Genomic DNA, 24,279 nt, shown 5'->3' with positions numbered 1-24,279 from the left:
ATCCTTCAGCAGACTAAAAGAGAACAACATACCTGGTAGCATCAATATGTAGCTTCAAAGTGTTAGCATGTGAGTAGCAGCATTCCAGGATTTAAACACTGAGAATTCCTAAACATCTTTGGCTGATTCCTACAAAACCAGGAGGCTTTCCTTTTGAACCCAGACACATTCTGTAGTGTAAGAACTGAAGAGCTGAGAGCAAAAATGCTCAAATAGTCTTTGAGAAATCTCAGACAGGTGTTAGGGTCAGGGTTTGACCTGTTGATAATAGGGTTTTTTTCATTCCTGGGATCATTCAGAAGATCTGCTGAGTTCTGTTTCAATTTAAAGTATGTTTTAGCTGGGATCAGGAGCAGGATTTCACTGGTGGAAGGCTTGTCCTTATTTTTTTCTGAACCAGAAGCAGTCTAGCTTGGAGGGACAGTAATATCCCTGACAGTAACACAGGATGACTCAGAAGGGGTAGTGGAAGTGAAACCTACTTAGGAGGGAGTTCAGAGAGATGGTTTTTTTGGTGGAGTGCAAACAAACCCTCAGAAAAAACACCCCTTCTTCCCTCTGCACATCTCTCCCTCTCTTTCTGTCCTCCCATCCCCTCACCACACATTGCCCTCAGTCCCTTTGGTGAGGCAATGTGCAGTGCAGGAGACTGGGATCAGTGCGTGGTGGTTCCTCCATCAGTAGCAGTCCCTTTAGAGTGATGCCTCGTGGGCCCTGCTTGGGCAACTCTGTGGCTCTGGCCCCTGCTCAGGCATGGTTTTCTCTTTCCTCCTCCTCCAACCTGCTCATTTTTGCTTTTGTGCTGGTGCTTTCTGCCCTGCCTTAAATGCATCTTTTTCAGAGGTGCTATAGACCCATCTGATGGGCTCAGAGGCACCACCAACTTGGCTGATGTGCTCAGCTGTGGCCTGCGGTGGGTCAGGCAGAGCTGTCCAGAACTGGCTGTGTCCAGCACAGCTGTGACCTTCCCACAGAGCTCACCCCTACAGCCCCCTCCTCCAACCTGCCAATTATGCTTAATACATAGATATATGAAATTTTACAAATTACATGACTTCCCTGTGCCATGGGAGAGATGGTGCAGTGAGGGAGAGAAGTTGAGCAGGCCAGTGGTGTGGTTTGTTTCACAATCTCCTCATTCTGTATGAGAGATGATGCAATCCTGGAGAGATGCTGGGTGGATCGGTGTGGTGGTTCCTGCCGCGCTGTGTCATCCCAGCACAGGCTCATATGTGGGTCTTGGGTTTCCCTGGGCTCTATTCCGCTCCCTGAGTTCCCCAGAGGTTGCAGAGATGGTCTTTCATCCTGGAGCAGGGTCATAGGTCCTCCCTCCCCAGAGTCTTTTTTCAGCTGCTTCCAGTTACCCTACTACCTTTCCATCTCCTTAGTTACAGGATTGGTTAGAGAATACCTTGTTGATGAGTACTCCATTTGTTTTCTGATTTGTTGTTTTCTGATTTGCTGTTTGCTTGCTTCAGTTACTTCTGGTCTTTTGCATTTCTTGATGATCAACAAGTCATTTGCACAGCTTGGCTCTCTGTGTCTTTCAGCACATCAAATCCATGTCGCTAGGGATGGGGCCCTGGCTGGCAAAGGCCCTGGCCCTTGCTACACTTCAACACAAGCATACTGACCAGCAATCTGTTTACATATGTCCAGCTCCTTTTATCCCCTTTCTTCTGTATTTCTCCAGACTTGTTCCTCCCCAGTCCAATTTGTTCTTTCCCTGTCTTTGGTTCTTCCCCTAAACATCCCATAGTAAGTCTTGCACAACCTCAAAGTGTTTTTTTCCAACTTCCCATAGTGAGTCCCATGCTCCTGTAAGGAATTAATGGGGACCCTCTCCCATTGACCATGGGGCTGGTGGCTCCCCTGTGACAGCCCTTGGAGCAATCCTGTCAGGGGCGCAGCCAGCTCTGGTGAGGTTACTGGGGTTCCCCTGCCTGTCATTGTGTCTCTGCTCCTTTGTCTTTGTGGGGATAAGCCTTCAGTCACATAACCTAACAGTCTGTAAACTCTGTCCTCATTTAGGTTGACTTCTTGAAGTTCTTTGGGGTAAAAGATCCTCAAATAGCTCTGTGAGAAGGGAAGGGTATCTAACCCCTTCTGATGATTTCATCTACTAGGAATATTTCATCCATGAATGTCTGTTAAACCTCTTATTTGTTCTAAATATCCTCACGTGACTCATGCCTTTTGAGTAGAGGCATAGTGTCTTGAATTTTTAAGAAGCCTTATTCACTTCTAAATGGCTTTAAGTACCCATGGGCAGAGGGAAGACTTCGGGCCCTAAGGTTGGGCTCCAACTGGAAGCATAGGGGATGGTGTTCAGGGTGAAAGACCATGGGACCTACTTCCAGTTACAAAGCCTAAGACAAGCCTTTGCACCAGTGTTGGAGATTAAAATAATTTACTTATAGAATACTAGAATTATTATGTGATCGCTTAAAATTAGGTTGAATTGAAATTTGAGTGGCTTTGCTTGGCATGAGTGACTTGAGTGCAGAAGCCTTAGGCCACAAACCGTAACTGAACCTTTGCTTGGTCAAAAGGAAGTACTGGGAGTCTTGCACAACGAGATAAACTGGATCAAGACTATAATTCAAGGGACAGACCTTCAAAGAAAGGGAGAAACCATTTCATCTCAAGTCAACTGAAGACAGATGAGACCCAAGTGCGGATAAGATGGAAGGATGATGAAACTGCATGAGTAGATAAAATTTGAATGATATTACTCCAATCATCATAGAGGAAAAGCGGCTATTAAATTGGTTGGACAAAAAGTCTGTGCATGTTGTGTGGACAGGCATGTGAACACCTTGTATAGTAGATTGTGAGGCCTTAAAAGGCACAGGAAAATAACTGAGGGCATCTCTCTTTGGAGATACCCAGCACCAGCTGAAATAAACCAACTCTGTGGCAGAATCTAGGGTCCAAACCTAGCGTAGTTGGAGGCTAAGACTGGATCCGGCCGCACCTAGACTCCTCTCAGAGGAAGTTTAGAAAGCAAAGGGGTCCGGTCTGAAACTGATGACTCGGTGGGAGGGTCTTTTTGGACTGTTCCATAACAACCAGAAGTAGGGGGGCAGGGCAGCTGTCACTTTTTTGGAATAAAAGTTGTCTACACTGTGCATCTAGTGGTCACAGGGAAACTGGGTGGTGTGGGGCTGTACTCAGTGACACATAGTCTAATATTTATTTACATGGGAGGGTGAGTATGGCAAGTGGATAATGATTCCTGTTCTGCAAACATGCACATCACACAGATCAGAGCTTCAGCCCCACCAGTCCAGTTTAGACCAGTCCTATACCAGTAACCCCAAAAGAATAGGTCATTCATTCTGACTGGTTGACTTGCTGGGTCTATGGATGACAGCTTAGCTTCTGTGTGTTGCAGTTCTTGGGCTTCAGCTTCTGCATGGTATCAGATGACTATGTATGGTAGTCACCTCCAAAGGGCTATCATCTTCACTATTTATTACCTTTTTTATTAGGTCATTGATATAAGCTGGCAGTGTCTCTGCTAATCACATGGCCTGAGGCCCAATCTCTTTGATGTCCTCCATCCCAGAGGCCAATTAATAGTTACCACCAGTTTCTGTAACCCTCCAGCCTCCCACCCAAGTAATTTACAAGAAAAGAAACATTTCCTGTGTTACCAGCTCATACTAATCAGTTCAAGCTTGGCAGATGTAATCACAGCTCATTTGTGTGAGTAATTCTTCCAGGTAGGCTAAACACAGTGGCACCTATCATACACCAAAGTTCTTCATTTAAATTTTGCAAACAGTGCAGGGAGACTTGTCTGCCTGTCTTGAATTAGCTCAACAATTACATTTACATATCAGTGTCTCATATGTCCTGCATATGAGGCCTGCAACAGTATAAAGCATGAGAAGAGTTGCAGGCACTGGATAGGAAAGAGACATTGGGAAGGCAATTAGAAATAATACTCCTCTTAAGAAATTATCAGAGTGCATCTGGAGCAAAAGTGGGAATCTGGGAAAAACAGATGACCATGACAGTGGGTAATGAATTGTAGGGTTCCTTCAAAGATGCAATGCTTACAGAAAAAGGTACGTCTTTGATCAACATACCCAAAGAGTCCACAGCACAAAGCTGGGGCAAAGAACATTTTTCGTTAGCGGAAATCTATATTGTTTCACACACCAGCAGTTCCCAAACAGATAAGAGATGTAGGAGATGGACTTCATCAGAGCAAAGAATGCACAGAATCCTAGAAGGAGTCATTCCAAATGACAAATGGAAGAGCAAGGTATAAGATTGACAAATGACAAAATGGAAGGCATGAGATCAAATACTTTACTTGTTTTACATAGTAGAATAAGTTGCCATTTTGGGTTTGATTCTTAATCTGACCTGAAGGCAATCTTAATCCCGCCTCAAGACAGATTCTTATGCAGTTTAGGCATTAACTCTGAAATGTCAGTGTGCATTAATTCAGTATTTTAGTGGAGCGGGTTGCATATTCCTGTATTTTCCTGACACTTGACTGAGTTAGATGTGCTTCTGTAACTGGGGCTATCTAAGATGTCATCTTAGATGTCTAAGATCGCAAGATTTGCAGAGATAGATGCAATCTATTACACTTGGAGTAAACGGATGTTTGAGAGGGAAATAAAATTCTTGTACATCTGATCTAGACACAGCAAACATCAAGCTGGGAGTGATTGCTCTGACTCTAACATAATACTACTAACATTTTGAGGGAGGAGATAGTTGGCAAAGAGGGATGAGACAATGATGGGCCTATAGATCAGATAGAGGTTGTTTATTTGTGTGGAAGAGGGATGGCTTAACAGTTGGTGAGATGTGAGGAAAAGTGTAAAAATATTTAATGGTTATAAAACATTGAGTAAATACTCAGTCATTTTTTTAATATTCTGAAAAGTTATGACTTTTAGTTCCCAGGCTTGCCTTTGAAATTATGTTGTAGGTCCTTCTGGAAGATCAGGTCTGAGGAGTTAGGAGAAGTTTTCCTTGTCCCAGCTGGGTGTTTCTCTTCTTCACTGACTGCCTCTGTGAGTTCATTCTGCTGTGGAGCAGTTTCACTTGCATCATCTCCACAGAACCATTTTAATGCCTCATGAACAAAAAGTGGATCTGTACATGTTGGATCTATGGATTCCGATGACTGAGTTGTTCAGCTTTTTTTTTTTTTTCTTTTCAATGTTTATACTGATGTTCTACCATGCACATATCTATCTCAACAACATAAGGAACACCCTCATCAAACAAGGACATCTTCTAAGAGGTCAGTGTACTTTTGAATGAACGACCACATTACCACACAGAGACTAAGGACACTATAAAAATATCCTCAGCAACCATGTATTTGTTGAAATCTATACAGGAAAACATTAGTAATACCATAAACTGAGAGAAGCTGATAACTCCCACCATGTTTTCCTAGAATATTCCTTAGAGCTCTAGGTGTTCCAGACACAGTATCAGAAATAAACTTCCAGCAACAAATAACAAATGCAATAAGATGCTGCTAAACAATAAACACAAAGCTTTCCCACACATTTCCCTTTACTCGGGGGTTTTTTTCACCATCTTGCCAGGTGAATATTCTCTCTGCACTGCTTTGCTATGCCATCACTTCTTACCACTGTAAAACCAGCATAGTGAGATGAGCCCCAGCAAAACATGGAGCTGTAGCCACAGTCGCACGGAGAGCTCAGAGGTGAACACGGGCACCCGGGTGCGAGATCAAGAAGTGGAACCTGTGCAGCTGGAACATCCCAGTGCTCCTGTCGTTACTGGTGAGGATTTCTGTGGACTGGAGGATTAGCAGACCTAGTGTCCTGCAGGTTTCTTGTCCTACCCAGTTGCCTTTCATGTCTGAGGAGATACAAGCACTCCTGCAAAGTTTCAGGAGGGAAGGCTTATACCAAGAGTGGCATTAAAATCTTGGCCTCAACCTGCCACTCCTGCCAACCCTCCTCAGCCTTCCCAACCAGCAGTAGGAGCATTAGCTTCAGCTTCAGCAAGAATTGGAGTGACTCACTAATTAACACCACAGGAGGAAGTGTGAAACCCATCAAATACTATGAACTGCGAAAAGTAAGAAGGGCAGTAGATTTGTTCTCATCCCACTTACAAGATTTTAGGGCAGACTGATCATTTCAACATTGTGCTGTTCTGCTACTCAGATACTAAATTTATACATGTGCATTAAAGAAGTCTGAGGAAGAAACATTACCAGAACGTTGTGGTTTAAGAAATGTCCTTCCCACCATCCATGTCCTTCACCCAGGTGAAACCTACCTGGCTTGATGACATCTTAGAGGAAGGAGAGTCATTGCTTATTAGCAAAGAGTATCCCACCTCCAGTACTACTCTATCAAAAAAAAAAAAAAAAAGATAGCTGGCAGCATCTTGCAGCAGCTTACATCTACTGAAACTTTCTCTGTGATAAAATGAGCAGCTGTATCAGCTTCCTGACCAATAGCCTAGGCAATTAAAACAGGCATGGATGGCATCTTGCTTCCAGACCAGACCCTCAGTTCTCTTAGGTTCATGGGTGGCAGCACAAAGCACAGTTTCTCAGCCTCAGGTTGACTGGGGTTGAGAAGCAATTACTTTCATCCATGCTTCTCTAAACTTCCATGTAATCACATGTGCACATTCTTCAGGAACACTGTGATCTGTGTAATCCCTGGTGACCTACCCGCTTACCAAGGGTTGAGAAAAATCCACGCCAAGTCAAAAATGTGAAAAGAAATTAGGGATTTTTAGATTGCAAGGTCTTGGATTTATGGCTTAGTGCAGTCATCTAGCTAAAATGCAGTAGATTTGGAGGTTTGGTTTTGTTTGGCTTTTTTATTATTTCACAGAATTTAGGTTTGATTCACCCTTTCTATGAAGAGCAGATTCAAGCTGCCAATGCCCAAGTGCAGTAAACTGAGGAGAAGTCAGGTTCATGTTGCTGCTTTAACCTCTCTGCTTTAACCATTCCGGCTCCTCAAAGCATGCTCATTTTTGATCGCTTCTTCTGACTGCTGGTCAGCGATCTTTGTGATGGACAGCATGATGTCAGGGCCTCTGTACTCACTGGTAAACTAACAAAAACTGAATGACTTGGAGATAAAATTCACCCACTTGTCCACTCCACAGCAGACACGACAAGTGCAAGTTCCCTAGGTAGCTTTTAACATGTGACACTCAAAAGGTCCCAAATGAAGACATAAGGTTGTGCTTTGGATATATGTGAATTTATATACCACTGTCTTTCTACAATAACAAGCTTAGCTAGACAGACCAGACTCTGGAAGCCTGAAAATATTTGCAAACATATTTAGCTCAACTGTAAATGCCACAGGCAAATTGACTTAGCTCACCTGTTAGGAATGAAATGAGCTGTGTAACTCATTAGTGTGAGGTTCTTCCAGCCCAGATGTGCAAAGAGCAGCAATCTGCTGAGCATCTGAGCTAACGAGCACATACTTGAGGCTTTGAAGACCTGTGGGTGTTAGCCAGGGTGGTGATCCATATACCTGGCAGGATCCAGGTACTACATAATGAGCAAAGTCCACTTAAAATTTTGCCCTATTCATATTTGGCACGTATCAGAGCTACCGATACCACGTACCTCACATCTCTGTTTCACATGCAAATACTTCTTTTATTTGAGTGCCACTTTTGTCAGAACACTTAGAAAAGATCCCTAGGAATCACCTATAATCATGTCCCATGTAGAACTGCAAGAGCTAGACTGATTTTATCCTTCTGAAGGTTCATTTATCTGAGTTAACATTGTTTTATTTTAATTGTTACTCAAAGAGGCAACTAGTCAAGTACAAGCTACGTTCAATTTATTTTTTACAAAAATATCTGGTGAAAGTAGAGGGGAGAAATGTGCAGGGTTCAGGAGGAAACACATGTGGAGACACGCAGAGACACACAATCACTAAGTCCTAGGGATTGACTGGCCAGCCCAAAAGGTCCCTGGAGAGTCCAGATTCTTGGAGCTGGCAGCATCCTGCAGCTACAGCTCAGCGTGCACTACAAGATAAACCCCTCTCGCAGCTCCTGGCTGTGCCTTTTATAGCTTGTGGGCTGCCAGGCCAAGTCCCTGCTGGAAGCTTCTGGGGTCATCTGGATGAGTCTCCCAGGGACAACTACACTTGTACATCCCACCCAGACTCATTTGGGGGCTGGAGGACATGATCTCCTGAGCAGTGCGTGCAACTTCCTCTTCTGACTTCACCCTGCCCTTGGTCAGCTGAAGGGCAAAGGTGCCCTTGGTCTCACTCATGCACCCTGTGGAGCTGCAAGGTCTACCTAAGCCTACGTGAGGAAACAGACTAGTCTCACACTGGTAATGCAGTGGAATAACAAAACCAGACTCAGGCAATGAGATCACTCATCATAACAAACTGCCCCACAGAGTTAAAAAAGAAACGTGGCTTCAGATATGCCCCTAACCAGCCACAGGCAGTTATGGTTTTAGCTGCGTCTGTGCCTGACATTAACAGCGGAAAACAGCAGGCTGTGTAAAAAAAAATGTTGCCCATCTCCTCTCCCTGTCCTTTCACTATCAAAGTGCCCATTCATGTGAGTATCCACTTGCTGCTGACCTTCTGCCAGCAGCAACCTACTTCCCAGCTCACCCAGCCTACTCTGGCTCAGCTCTCAGGCTCTCTGCCCCCAGCGCCCTCGCCCCAGCCCAATCTGCAGAAGAAACTGCTGTGATTCTGTTTACCAGAAGTCCTAGGATTTCTGCTTATTTGGCTCGAATGCCCTTACCAGCAATCTGAGGCCTGTTAGTGTTTGTTACCCTGCATGGTCCTGAGACTTGAAAAGAAATCTGAGGAATCTATTGCTCAGCAGATTTATCATAACACGACACTTAGCTGAAGATCCCGGGGGGGGGGCAAAGAAATTTCTCCAGCAGGCATCTCTACTGACAGAATTGTTCCATTACCGTAGGTAAAGGTACTTTCACAAAGGCCCAATACATTCCACTGGGAAATGAAGAGTGTATGTCCCTGTCATTTCCAGTATTGTGCCTTTTCTCAAGACAGTTTGCATGGTTCTCTCTGGGAATATCTAGATCGCTGGCTCTGCTTTTCCCTTTCACCACTTGCTCAGCCCATCTTTACCACCTGGCACTTGTTCCTCTACTTGCTGTTCTGCCTCTTTTCCAGCTCGCACTCCTGCGGGCAGCCCCTGCCCAGCTCCCACCCCACCAGCTTCCCTTCAGCTCCCTGCCCCTTTTTCAGCTGCTTGTCTGGTTCCTCCGCTCCTTCCCGGGTATTTCCTTTCTGCTCCCACTTTTCTTTGCAAATCTCACGCTTTAACAGCCCGATTCTCTCCCACCTGATTTTCTAGGCCGGCCTGTTTCCCACCCCCCCAGCATCCCCCTCCTCCTCCCCCCCCCCGCCCCGACTTGTTGCCCACGGGAGGAGCGGCTTTATTGGGTGAGCCGGGCCCTGGGCACAGGCTGTAGCCGCAAGGCAGCGGCGGCCGGCGATCCCCTCCGCAGAGCCGCCGTGGGGCGAGCGGTGGGCGCGGGGCCTCGCTGCCTGCCCTGCCCTGCCCTGCCCTGCCCGCCGCGCCGCGGGGGAGGGCCCGTCTCGCCGCGCACATGACGGCATGGTGGGAGGCCCCGGCGGGCGGCTCGGCCGCGCCACCGCAGAGCGGGCGGGAGAGGCGGGCCCCAGCGCGCACCCGGCGGCGGGAGGGCCCGGGGAAGCCGGGGCGGGGGCGCAGAGCCGGGGCCCGAGGGCCGGGGCCGGCGGCGGGAGCGGGGCAGCGCGGTGCTGAAGGGACAGCGCCCTCGGGCACCGCCCGCCCCGCCCCGCCCCGCCCCGCCCGGGCAGCCACCGGGAGCCCGGCGCGGCGCCCCGGGAGCGGGGCGGGGGGACCCGGCCACCGCCCGCCCGCCGCCACCGCCCTGCCCGGCGTGGCCGGCACGGGGGCCCCGTCCTGCACCCGCGGGAGCGGCTCCCCGGGCCCCGCGCACCCCCCCGCCGCCGCCCGCCCGCTGCGCCGATGCCGGGCGTTGGGGCGATCGGAGCGCGGTGCAGGCACCGGCCGCGCAGGAGCCCCAGGAAGAGCCCCAAGGCGGAGCCGGGCCAGGCCGGGGCCGCCATGGACGCGGCGATTTGGATCTACCAGTTCCGGCTGATCGTGCTGGGCGACTCCACCGTGGGCAAGTCCTGCCTCTTGCACCGCTTCACCGAGGGCCGCTTCCCGGGGCCGCTGCACTCCGACCCCACCGTGGGGGTGGACTTCTTCTCCCGGCTGGTGGAGATCGAGCCCGGCAAGAGGGTCAAGCTGCAGCTCTGGGACACGGCGGGGCAGGAGCGGTTCAGGTACAGGACCCAGGATCTTCCCCCCCATCCCCTCCCGTCTGCCCCCCAAACCTGCCGGTCCCCAGGCACACCCTGCCCCGCAGCCCCGGCCCCCACGACCCTTCCGGCACCGTACCCTCATCGTCCAGCACATCTCCTGCCCCAAGGACTTTGCCTTGTCCCCCAGCACGTCTCATTCTGGCTGCTGTGCCTCAGAAGAGCCCTCCACCCCATTGCCATCCAGCCTCACCACCCCATTGCCTGCCAGTGCCCCCCAGCCCTGTGGCCTACCATCCCTCTCACCCCACTGCCCACCAGTTACCCCCAGGAGCTTCCTCCTTCCCCACCCTTTCCCCTAACACCCACCAGGGAACAGCCACCCTTCCCCTCCCAGCTCACACTAGGGGGTAACAAGTGGCCTTGTTCTGTTTCTCCTTCCCTCCCTCATCTTTGCCCTCAAGCCCTGGCCCTAGGCTGGCCATCCCTCCTCTGCATTTTTTTCCTTCTTTGCAGCAGGAGGCCCCTGCTTCGCTCTGCATTTCTTACTTTGTCATCACCTCAGAACTCATCCTCCCCTGCAGTATTTTCCTCTGCCGTAGCTCTCCCTCCCATGCAATCCGGAGAGACCAGGCCACCTCCCTGCTCTTTCTCCTTCCAGCACAGCAGCACTGTGAGCACCAGCGCAGCCTTGGCAGAGTGGAAGCCACCGGGCAGCCAGCTGCAGTCTCTTATTAGTGTTTTATCTGCCTTCTGCACCTGCTCTGCACTGATGGTTGCCAGGAGCCTTCACTAATACCTCTGTCATTTATAGTGTAGCTGAACAAGCTCAAATGCTGCACTGAGTATTAAATCCTCTGCTTTCTCCTCTCTGTCACAAATAGGTAGCAAAACGACACTCTTTTCCTGCCCCAAAAGAGTCACGGTCATTCCCCAACATACAAACTGGTACTATCATTCCCTTACTGTTGTGGCTCTGTTGTACCTGCAGTGCTCGCCACTCCAGGCAAGTTGCGTATGGATTTTAGTTTGGACTTGGGGTTCAGTAGGTATGAGCTCAGGTGGGAGGCTAATGCATAGCCCATCCATCTGTTGCGATATGTGGTACCTGACCCACACACTTGTCCCTGGGATGCTAGCAGTAGGGGGGAAATACGTCTCCTCACCGGCCAGAATCGATTCTTTTATGTTCCCTGTCTTCCGCTGCAACAGTTGTGTGGATTCTCACACTCGGCTGAAGAGGTGGGATTTCACTGTCTTACCAGGGGACACCAACCCTTTTTTTTTTTTTTTTTCTTCAATAACAAGCATTACAGTGAAACAACAAAAAACTTTCCTGGGCTTGCATGTGTCACAACTTTATACATATTTTTGCAGGTAGGCCTCTTTAACAAATAAATTAACAGTGATAATGGTAAGCTCTTAGCATTTTTCATCATCCTTGTGCTTTCCAGCAAAGAACATAAAATGCTTGTAAACAAGTGACAAAGAATGTATAATCTCTTATTTTGAATTTGCTGACAAATAGCAGGGATGGCCAATGACAAGGCACTTGACTGAAAGGAATGCAAATACAGAATTTTGCATACATTTTAAATCAAATGATAGCCACCCTTTACCCAGGAATGCTCAGGGGATGTACAGTGATGAGTCATGCAGTCAGTTGCTTTAAAATTTACCATTAGTATACATCTGTGTTTTTTCTAATACCTAGAAGATACAAACTGAAGGAAGTAGTTTTAAACATCTGTGTTTGCTTTTCCACTAGGAGTTTCTTGTCAGTTGGTGTACCAAATATCATTTATTGTATAGTCTGTTTTACACTTACTCAAGTAAATTATAAATATTTTATTAAATTATACATCACGGATTAAAATCTTGCACATCCTGTTCTCTGCTAATAGAGAAGACTATAGATCACAAGCAAAGATGGTCTTGGGGAAGAATTAATTATTCCAAGAAGTAATTTAATTTTGTGGAACGCCAAGCAGTTTGCAGTTGTGATTTCCCAGTTTTGCTCTGGTTCACTTGCATTGGGACTTTAGAGGAGGTAAAACCTGGCTTTAAGGCTCCCTGGGGTGTTCCCTGTGTGCAGGGCAAACTACTGGCTGCATAATAATCTCCTTCTTTTAATCCCAGGCATTAGGGACATTCCCAGGGGAAAAATAAGGTGTGACACTGCTACCACCACACTCTCTTGAAAGACAGCACTTATTTTCTTGGAGAAATTGTTCTGGAAAAAAATCTTACATGTGTCTGGTTCATTGCTGCTACTGTATTTGAACTGAACTTCATGCATGGTCTTAGAAATGATCTTTAACATGTGCTGTTTGCATCACTTCTCAAATAAAGTCATTCTCACCACTTCCACAAGAAGGAAGTGCAGACACTGGTGCCAGTTTACTTCTTTTGAGCTCAGACAGGGCAGTTACTGACTGTATTTACTTTGATATCAGTAAGGCATCACTAAGCAGAATCCCCCATTGTGCTAGGTGCCATAGTGACAACAACGACATAATCGGTAACTCTTAACGCTTCCATAGAACAAGAACCTACAGACTTGCTCAGTATAGACTCAGGTCCGTATTGCAGACTCAGGTAAACGAGGGGTGAACCTTAGGCTGCTTTCCATCTTGAGATTAGCTGTCCTTTAGCGCAATCTGCTGCTTGGCTGTGTTTCACATTGTCTACTTTGCTGTGATTTTTTTTTTGTTTATTTAATTTTTCTGTATTTAAATCCAACAATATATTTAAACCATGAAACTTCCAAGGCTATAAAGTGCTTGGTAGTGGTGCTAAGACTGAGAGTTCATTTCAGGAACACAGGCAAAATATTGTGGGGATGCCTCAACTATATTAACCCACTTTTTAGTAATCTATGATATTAGATACATTCTGTCTCTAACACATGGCTTGAATATAAAACACTATCCTTATTCTTCTTTTTGACTAAGCAAAGTGAATTTTCAAAATTAATACCATTACAATGTAGTCTTTAGTCATAGTATAAAAGTAAGTCTTCAAAATTAAATAAAGCTTTTAGTGAAAGTTTGGTTCATCTGGTAAAGATCAGAAGGACCATAATGAGCAAGAAACACTGTGACTGATTTAAAGTCACCCCAAAGCCACAGTCTGATGTGATTAATACATCTTCTCATTCATTTTCAGAAACAATTGTACAGTGACCATCATCTTACCAAGGCTTTTCTCAAGAGTATTAATTAGGGTCTTACATCTTTAACCTAATATTTAGGTTAAGCCAAGAGGATGACTTCTGTTCCCCTTCTGTAATGCTAGTTTAGGCAGAATTAATTAGCTGAACCAACACGTATTCTCCATGGGAAGTCATAATTTCAAAAAGAATTTAGGATCTGCATTTAACAAATATTCCCAATTAAAACTAAAGCCTTCAAAGTTATCCTTTGGAAAAACATTCTAACCTATCATTATTATACATCACAACATATAACTTCTTGAGGAGCAGTCTCACCTCCAGCAATTTCAAATACAGAACCATCTGGAGGAACCTTACAGCATTCAGTATCAAAGTGTCGTGATTCCCTTTCAATACTTGGTGCAGTCTTACCTTTTTAGCATGTTCTAATAGGGAAAATTATTTTCTCCCACCCTTTATGTGTATTCACCTTTCATTTGTTATAAATGCCAAGCATTATACGAAATGAGCAAAAATATTATTCATACAAGTATTCTTGCTGAAAATAAAAACTTCGGATGGTCTTGAGGATGCTAAGACAGTCCATATTTAATAACAGCATAGATAAGGAGCTTTGTAATCTCTATTTTATTTAGACAGAGTGGGGGAGAAAATAAGAATTACCTTTTTGATAATGCTTACATCAATTTTTGTAACTCTCAGGCAAAGATGGCATAAAGGTTCACATATTTAGAGTGGAATGACTGGAGGCTGTAGCACACCCATCATCAGTAGCTGGCGTGACGTGACGTGCGTACTCCAGCCTGAAAGCGGAGGAGCTGCACAGCCACGTAGGTTTCCGCTCACCAAGGGGTTACAGTCACCTCTATTAAGCAGGAGAGTTATTCCTCTTCATTTAGCGTAGCCATAGGAAGCAGGCAAACTCCCTCCTGAAATATCAGCTTGCCCCTTGAACAAAGGCCTGGGCAGACACTTTGGTTTGGGCACTTCATGAGCAGTCGCTTTGAGAAGGGTTCAGAGTGTTCTGTGACAGAAAGCTGAGAGAGGAGGCAGCAAGGAAGTACTGGGCACAAAGGAACAGAACAAAAACAAAGTGCTTTCGGCAGAGAGATAAGACACGTGAATAAACACAGATGCAGGGATGGATTTAAGGGTTCCGTTCCCCCTTTCATTCAAAATCACGGGCAGATTTGCCAGATTCTAGTGCTGAAAGAAGTTCTGCTTCCCACTTCCCGCTAGCACCTCCTCCGAATGGTTTCCTGGAAGGAGATGGCAGGCTTCATTGCTGTCTCCCCAATTTTCAAAGAAAGACTGCTTTTTGGCCAGTACTTTTTCACCCTAATCCCACCCTGTACCTAACTTAAGGCTTTCCCCTTACTAAAGGAAGTACTCCTGTCTCCCTCCTTCCTCACAGAAAATTAATTATGGTGCTGCAAGTAACACATTCCCTTCCATAGTGCTAGTTTAATGACACGAATTAGCTGAACCAAAGTTTACTCTATACGAGAAGCCATCATTTCAATGAGAATTTAGGGTCTGCATGGGGATAATTTGAGAAATGGAAATTTGAACATCCTTTATGAGTAAGTTGGACTACAGCAAATCTGACCTGTCACCAGTTCCTCATCCTGACTTGAAAAGCTTGCAGGACCCTAGGGATTTTTTTCCTTCTGTTCAAAAAGTAATAAGAAAAAGGGAGTTAAAAACTTCATTTTGCTTTTAGAGTCTGATCTTGCAGCACTTACCAAAGTGTGTATAATCATGTAAGTGGATTCCTTGCTTGTGAGAGAAAACAATAAAGGCCAGTCTGGTTTTGTCTATGGTCCATACTCAGATATCTTGTCTCTAATAGAGTCTTTGAATTCTCCTGAGTATTCTGCTGTCCTGTACTTTTAACTTGAGGGACTTCTGGAGACCGATGCAGTTTGTCTAATTTACTAAACCTCACTCAGTCTCTTGTTTAGTCCTTGTTCAGTCTTCCATGGAATACAGATAAACTCTTGACATTCATAACATCCTTCCCAAGGAGATCTACGAGTCTACCAGCTGTTGCATGCAGAGCCTTTTACTGTCAGTCCTCCTTACCTTTCGTTGGCCACCATGCACTCTCATCATCAAGCTCTTCAGTGAAGACATATGCAGTACACTGACATGGCCTGTAGAGCCTATAAAGCTGTACATCTTCTGAGCAAAACCCCTCGAGCAGCCTCTGTACCATGGGCTCCGTGAACACTGACCTGTGCCTTGTGAAGTAGTGCATGAGGAATCTGTGTGAAAGAGAGGTACCTCCACTGAGATAAAAGAAAGTTCCTCTGCATTTTGTGAGGAGCTTCTGCGGGCGTTGGCATGCTCTTGGGAAGCCCTCCCAAGCAGAACCCTTCTGGGCACTCACCTGGAGCAATGGCGTGTTTGCAGCTCGGATCTGAGCTAAGAGGGAAGGCAGGGCTGTCCCCACTGGTCCCCGGCAAACACGTTCAGGCACCGTGGTGAGATACGCAGCTGAGCGGAGCACAACTTTAGGTGCTGGTGTTATAGTTCTGCCTAAGCCTTGTTGAAGGCACTTAAAAGTCCTCTAATCTTCAGTGATAATATTAATAAGAGGCAAAATTTGCCCTTGCACTTAGTTTTATAAACAAAACAAACTAAAACAGAAGCAGAGAGACTTACCAGGCCATCTAAGGCAGTGCCCGTTCATTCTTTCTAGGTGCGATACACGGTGTAAGTGAGCAGAAGTACATCCACTTCACACAGTTCATTTTCCAAATAACTCTAAACTGTCTACTAAAAATACATGTCTAATACTTAATCTACTCTGATTGTCATATTTAAGTCAAATACTTTGCATCAGATACCATTGAACAACCTAACACATTCACATGCCCAGGCGTTTTTCCCAGTTGATGCCCTAAACTTTCTTCTCCGTATTTTTGTCTTATTTGTCAGGAATACTTTCTTTTAAAATAGAACTGCAAATAGTAACTTAGCTTAATAGTAAAATTATTCAAATATTTATAGACCATATTTTAACAAACATCATCTCTTTCTCAGATGTTAGGCAATCACAGTATCATATGTATCTTTAAAACTTTTTGTGTTACTTTTTTCTTTTCATACTGTTTTCTAAAGCCTCTCTGGTATATTGACCCTTTTTTTGGTAATGAGCAAACTAATTTCAAATTATACATACCAAAAATTTAGAAAAAACGGCTGCTGTCTCTCTCATATATTCATCCAGTTTTGTGATGTGCAGCCCAAAGTTACAGATGCTTTTTAATCATCTGTTACAGGCAATACATACACATAATTAAATATAATGGCTTAGATCATCAGCTAGTGTAAATTAGCATATCTCTGCAGGAGTTACAACAGACAAGGGTACTGACTGCTGTGTATAAGCACCCAGTAACACACGGAGGGCTGGTTTTCAGTACTCCAGTTCATAGATACGTGATATAACATCGTTCTATATATAAGTGCTTGGTAAATGATGAACTGCATTTTCAATACTAACCTACTTTCTTCCCTGGCTAATGTATTTTTTTTGCATAACTGTTTTCAGGATTTTTTAAAAATGAAAATAGGTTGTATTAGCTTCCACTTCTCCAAATTGAATCCCTTTTTTGTCACCCACTTCTGCTCATTCTAGAACCACTTGAATTATTTTAATGTACTCATTTGTGTTTGCAACTGCTTTACAGCAGAAAAATGCTTAAGAAAACCTGAAACAGATCTTTATGGCATCTTTATTTATTACTTCACAAAATGTGACGTCCCTCATTTATGGTCTTAAATATTTTTGCAAAACTATGCGTCGTTTTTCATATCCAGGCTGTTTGAATTAATCTGAGGGTAAGATCCTGCTGTCTTCACATTCAAACTGTTCAGGGAGACACTCCATGGACTGTATTGCTGGGAACATAGAAAAAATCTTTCTAAACATTAGGACAAACAATCCATCCCTGTTATCTAAATAAAACCATTTCAAATGCCATTTGTTGTGGCTAAATGAATTTAGATATGCCAAGAAACACAGACCTTATCCAGCTGTGCACTTACCTATCTGTTATGTGACTACTGCTGCTAATTATTCAATTATATGTTCAAATTGTTATAAAACACTATATGAAATGCAATGAACTGAAAATCAGAGGGGGCTACTGTTATGGAAAGATACGTTACTGTGTACAGTTCATCCTGATTCCAAACGTTTTGAGGCTGCATCCTCTCCATAATCATAAGATAGAATGGAATTAATTCTTGGCTAAATTATAATTTTAAATAATGACTGTTAATAGAGATTTTGCATCTCATTTCAGTAGGAGAATACTTATATATACACTAGCTATATATTTACACTAGTAACGAGTGCTTGTGTCCACTCTTTGATGGGCTGTCACTTCCTTTAAAATCATAGAATCATCACAGAATCATGAAAGAGGGTAGATTTAGATTAGATATAACGAAGAAATTCTTCATTATGAGAGTGGTGAAGCAGTGGAACAGGTTGCCCAGAGTGGATGTGGATGCCCCATCCCTGGAAGTGTTCAAGGCCAGGTTGGATGGGGCTTTGGGCAACCTGGTCTAGTGGAGGGTGTCCCTGCCTATGGCAGGGGGGTTGGAACTAGATGATCTTTAAGGTCCCTTCCAACCCAAACCATTCTATGATTCTATGATTCTATGATTCTGTAAGTGTGTGTTTGCCCAGCTCAGTTAGTTACTTTTGGATAGTTTTGCTGTCCTTTCTTAGTCTCTTACCTGTTGACTTGTGCAAGCACAAAGAATTATGATTATCTGTACAAATTTTTCTATCAAAGAATTTTTCTGCAAGGAATACAAAAAGATACACTTGCACATTGGCAAGCTTAGGCTCCAGGTTTCTCAACATATGCCTACATATTTCAGTTTGAAATGAGTGATTAGAACAAAGTGAAGTGCATGTTTGTATAAAACTGAAGGACTTTAACACTAACAAGTATTTGACAAATAAATATATATGTATTTTATTCTGTGAACGTGTGCCACAGTTTGCTAATAAAGAGTACTTTGCAGAATAATTCAGCACTCAAAATTCATAGTACAGATGTTGGCTTCAAGAATGTGTAGAAAGTGACTTTTGAATGTAAGAAAAAATGAAAAAGCAACATTTTTGTGTGTAGAAGGTAAATTAATAAATTCCAATTAGTGTTAAAAAAGCAAAGATATTTCATAAAGCTTATAGCAGTAAAAAAAACATTGCCACGTGGAAAAGTAACCAATTTACAAATGTAGAGAAAATGTATTTCAATTTTCCTTTTTCTTTTTTTTTTTTGTTTCCTTCACAGATCAATAACACGATCTTACTATCGCAATTCTGTGGGTGGCTTACTAGTTTTTGACATCACAAATCGACGATCTTTTGAACATGTGAAAGACTGGCTAGAAGAAGCAAAAATGCATGTGCAGCCCTTTCAGATTGTGTTCCTGTTAGTAGGACATAAATGTGACTTAGTGTCACAGCGCGAGGTTACAAGAGAAGAAGCTGAAAAACTGTCATCTGACTGTGGTATGAAATATATAGAAACTTCAGCAAAAGATGCCACAAATGTTGAAGAGTCCTTTACAATTCTTACACGAGACATCTATGAACTTGTAAAAAAAGGAGAAATCTCCATACAAGATGGATGGGAAGGTGTCAAGAGTGGCTTTGTTCCAAATGTCGTACATTCATCAGAAGAAGCTGTAAAGCCCAGAAGACAGTGCATCTGCTGAATTTGTAGCATGCCAAAGAGCACATCGGGTGTTCAGAAGATGATGCCAACGTAAATAACAAAATAATAATTTTGAAACAATATTAGATCATGACATAGCTGAACCATAGAACAGTAATTTGGGTTTTTTATCCCTCTGTCTAGGTCATAACTTCATAAAACTTTTAAGTGCTTTTTTTCTTTTACAGAGTACAATAACTTTGTGTAGTCTTCAGGAAAAGAAATTATGTATTGCTAAAGGAAAAACTAGTCCTATAGCAAGACACTGAGAAAGCGCAATAATCATTGTGACATCATCCTCTCTTGGGCTTTGTATTTTGAATACTGTTTAAAATCAAGGCTTGCTAGGTGAGGATCACGTGATCTCATTACTTTTTTGTTCATCCTGCCTTAGTTTTGGACATGAAAATATTATACCTTATACTTTTTTAATGTGATTCTTTACTCAAGTGCAGGGTTGCTAATGACCATTAAAGTTTAGAATGCTGTGAATTTCATAATAAAGATAACTCTAAAGAAAGCAAGCTGAAAGATTGCTCCAATAGCAAACACTTTTGATATGACTATGAATACAAGCCTTACTAAAGAAAAAGAATGTTTTAGAAAAGATGATTTATTTGTATACGAAAATGGAGAACAGAAGCAATGAAATTTATTATTAAATATTTTCGAATTGCCAGTGAAACTAAGTGTAACATCACATATGATCCAGCTGTTATTTGACTTGTATACAAAACAGATTTCCCAACCACTGGAGTTACATTTTGGAGGCTGGATCCTCAGCTGGGTAATTATCATAGCCACACTGATGCCTAGGGAATTCTGTTAATTTACACAAACAAATTCCATATTAGCTTTAAAAAATAAATCTACTTCTAACTCGAAGTAAAAATAGTTAATAAGTGCTGCAACCCATGGGGACCCAGGCCTTAAATTTGAATAGAGCAAGGATTGTTTTATTCTCAGCCAGCAAATGTTAAACTGTTGTCTAAAAAAATGAAGGTTGTAAAACCAAAACTGTTAGGAATAGAGTGTTTGGAGAGGAGAGAATTTCTAAAATAATGCTTGGCTACAGAGAGCAAAGTTGGAGAACCCCTATTCTAAGAAAGCAACACATAATAGCTTTTAATAACAATAATAATAGGAGAAATCTGTGATCATGTAGCATTTTACTGAGCTTGAGGTCATCTTCCTACTCTGAATATAACACACACTAGCTTTATGCAAACTATGCCCTATATGTCTAGCACTTAAATACCAAATAAGTCTACTTCTATTTTACTGTAGTCGTATAACAAGATGACTTGATCTCCGGAGTTGATAAGCATCTACAGTTTATCTGGGCATATTCATAACCTTCAAACATCAAGCCAGTTATCTTCATATAAAGGTGTGTTATCGTGTTAACAATTCTCCATTTTCAAGCCCAGACAATAGGTCTATCTAATCTAACTTTCTTCTTCAACAAACATGAAATCGGTTTTCCCTCAGGTTACTTTTAGGTCCTTTTACAATCCTTTTGTAAATATTCCGTAGTATAGAGACAGGTTGTTTGGTTCCAGTTATTTTATTCATTTAGGGCCACTAAAATTATTGACTTCAAAGGGAACTGAAAGGTTAATTTTTTTCAATACCCTGAGTCTCACTTGCACTGAGGCACAGTTACACTGTCATAGAAGGATACAGAGGCCTTAATATAAACAGGAATCAGCCTTAATTCATTAGCAATTAAAACAGTTAGTTAATTCTAGTCTCAGTATGCCACAAAGTAATTGCTGTGAGCCTGATTCTCTATTAACCTACAAATACTAGTTGTTTACACCAAATCAATTTTGATTTGTGGGCATTTTAGACCCTCTTTACAAAGCAAACGTGACTACAGATCTCAAAAGGTAGTGCAGAATCAGGCTGTGTGCATTTGACACTGATTCCCCTATGATACCAGGCCCGTGTTGTGTATCTCAGAAGATCTTCTCTTAGTTGTTTAAGAGGACAGAATGGGCAAATGAATAAATCAGTGGCTGGGGAGTCAACAGACCCACACTGGTTCACTGTGTGTTTCTGAGCAAGACATTTACATTTGCTGTGCCTCACCTTCTGTATCTCAAAAATAGAGATGATCGTTCTTCCTTGAATTCACAAAGACTGCTGAGACCCAATCTGACTACGATCTTCAGTCTGGACTCTTTTCTCTGTGTGCTACCTGTTGTGGAGTGTTTAGCACCATGGGATGTGGATACTGGTTTCTTCTGCCATACCAAAAAAAAATTAAAAATATTAAAAGAGCTTTATAAGTACCGGGTATTGCTATTACTATGAATCTACATTTCATTACACATTTCATTACTTTCAGGTTAAAATCTTTTATCTTAAACTTCCTGAATACTCTGGAGCCAATGAGCTTTTCATTCTGTATGAAAAAAATCAGGTGTGTTGGGGGAGGGGAGGGACTGGGAGAAGAAGGGAGTGGAAGGGAGGTATGGACAGAGAAATAAACAGTCATCAGAACAGAGCCTTAATGATCTCTGCTGTCAATGTTGTACCTGTAGTGTCACATTTATTACACTGGGAATAAAGCTTTTAACCAGATTCAACTGTAAGGAACTGGTACTGTCAATGCAACTAGAAGAGAAGTTCACTGCATTTTTAAGTACTGTGCACATAGTTGTCTTATTTGTAATTCCTAAAAATGTAGATTAACATGTACATTCAAATATTGTCTATCTTGATGATATATTAAACCACTACTGTACCTTCTCACTTACTTACACACTTGCAGTTAATAGAAATGTCTGATAAATGGATGAAATACATCATCTTGCTTTCAGATGCTTTGCAGTACAGTATATATGTAACAGCTTGAATAGGCTGTAGAATGGATTATAGTTCAGTGCGTGTATATTCTTTTTTTCTTCCAAGGAAGGGCAAATACGACGTTTACTATTGATATGAGAATGAAATTTCCAGAAATTACAGAAATTAGAGAAATCTCATTTGGCAGCCAAATTAATAAGTAGAGATTATTAAGAAAACCCCAGAACTTTTGCAAATTAAAGTTTGGTAAATCCCAGTTAGGAAACAGAAAAGTGTTGAAATAGTAAACAGTTTGTATTTGGATTCATAGGCCTGGCAAATTAATGGATATAAAGTACTGTTTTGGACTCCTAAAATGTTTACATTTTCATTACTTTTATCTTAAGTTTGATAAAGAAGAATAAAAACCTTCCTCTACTCATTTAAATATTTTACAGATGAATTCTTCAGATATTTCAGCTTGCTTATAATTGCATCTGTCCTGTGTAAGAAGCAGAACCTAGCCACACACCCTAGGAATCAACAGAGAAAAAAAATTTGAGGTAGCTGTTCGTTTATACTTTCGGTATGGAATAGACTCACCAATCTAACTTCAAGCTAGATGACTCAATTCCTGGTGACTGTCCTGTGCTCACAGAAAATAATCCAGGCTTGACCGAGCACCCAAGTACGCTACAGTTGCTCTGCGCTGAGATCCCTCCTGCCACAGCCAAACCGTTACCGGTACCCAAGCTGCCTAACTTAAAGCAAAGATAGGTGGATGCATGGTGCTCCCAGATATTTCAGTCTGTGTTTAAGGTCCCTTGTAGAATAAATGCTTCATTGCCCTCTTTTTACATAATTAATATCCAGGGAGAGCACTTTTCCCCCAGCTGTAGAGCCCAGCGCATGACATCAGCTCCTCCAAGTCTCCACCTTTGCCTTTCACCCGGAGCTAGCGTAGCAATCTCAGCAGCCTTTATTCAGCCTTGGAGAGAAAGGAGGAGGGCTGAGGGTTTATTCTCTACATGGGCATGGAACCATACCACAAGCATGCTGGATTGTTTAAGAAATCATTAAATATCAAACCATGATTGTCAATCGCAAACATTTGCATTGCTCATTTCTCAGAGTCCAAAGACTATAGTTTAAATAAGTGAATGAAATTAAAAGAGGAATCTGTAAAATATAAATCTCTCTAAAAAGGCTAATGGATAGGACTGCATGACAAAATAAATAGATGCTAAATAAAAACCCAGTCCAAGCATATGTTTAATGATCCTTTGCTCTAGTACTTAACTATATGCTGTATAGCACCTAGGATGCCTAGGTTTCTTAAGGATAGTGATGGTGTCATTGAATTTATTTTAAACTAGAAGAATTCAACCAAAAATTCATCCACCTGATCCTCAGAGAAAAAAAAAAATTACTGTATCTCATGAATGCATGTCATTCTAGTTGTAATTTGTCCCAGGTCACTTCTAGTGATAATTCATCTGGCTTTAGTGCTATATTGCATGGGGCTCTCCTCTGAAAACCGACTACCTGCATATGCTGTCATTTTATTCAGCAATATTTCCTCCTCTGTCAAGTGAATACAGCTGTGGCAAAGCTGAATTTTACTTTTAATCAGGGTGGAATTGTCCATCACATTTCAATGAATGTGCAAATCTGATGAAAGTAATGTAACTGAAGACATGCCAGTTGAGCATAACATAAAGACTATGAAGTTGTACAGGTTCCTGAAGACAATTTACCTTCCATAATACTTAATTAGTGGGAGTGTAACATACGTGTGAAGAAAACTAAGTTGGTCCTGCAAACCCAAAACCATTTTGCTAAGCAGCACTTCTGACATGGAAGAGCTGGCTCTACAGACTGCAGAGCAGTCATTTTTCTTCATGGAGCTGCTGCTCCCACAAGCAACCAGTGGAACAGCAAACACACAGCTAAAATATGTCCAAGAAAATAACTTGATAGCACAAATTCCCAAAAATATAATATACACACTGTGGGCTTTTTGCCCCTGGGGAGACAGGGAACAGTTGCTCGGCAGCAACCACCACCACAGCACTTCCATGGCTTCTCCCCCTGACCGCCCATCGCCCACAGACGCCAGACAGGAATGGGAAGTAGCAGGCTCTTTATGTAGAGGCAGGTAAATCTTCATTTAAACTCAAACTGAGGAATCCAAAATCTCAATCCCAAGCTGCTAGAATGGATCACTGTCTTTGAAAGTATT

At 42.9% G+C, this 24,279-nt stretch overlaps 1 protein-coding gene across 1 annotated transcript; it reads left to right on the top strand.

Annotated features, from left to right (window-relative positions):
- Positions 1 to 9,877: 9,877 nt before the first annotated feature.
- Positions 9,878 to 21,519, top strand: RAB39A (RAB39A, member RAS oncogene family). Its single transcript, XM_075742265.1, has 2 exons — positions 9,878 to 10,346; positions 18,819 to 21,519. Exons 1-2 carry the CDS (start codon positions 10,024 to 10,026, stop codon positions 19,243 to 19,245), a joined length of 750 nt encoding a protein of 249 aa, XP_075598380.1. The 5' UTR covers positions 9,878 to 10,023; the 3' UTR covers positions 19,246 to 21,519.
- The last annotated feature ends 2,760 nt before the right edge of the window (positions 21,520 to 24,279 follow it).

Source organism: Balearica regulorum, chromosome 1 (assembly GCF_011004875.1).
Source record: "Balearica regulorum gibbericeps isolate bBalReg1 chromosome 1, bBalReg1.pri, whole genome shotgun sequence".
NCBI classification, from domain to species: Eukaryota; Metazoa; Chordata; class Aves; order Gruiformes; family Gruidae; genus Balearica; species Balearica regulorum.
The sequence above is the reverse complement of the archived record's forward strand: the minus strand, read 5'-3'. Positions and strand labels throughout refer to the sequence as shown.

Coding starts and splice junctions, on each gene's coding strand:
- RAB39A (XM_075742265.1), top strand. CDS start 10,024: ATGCCGGGCGTTGGGGCGATCGGAGCGCGGTGCAGGCACCGGCCGCGC. Junction 10,347..18,818: donor GCGGGGCAGGAGCGGTTCAG/GTACAGGACCCA, acceptor TTTCCTTCACAG/ATCAATAACACGATCTTACT.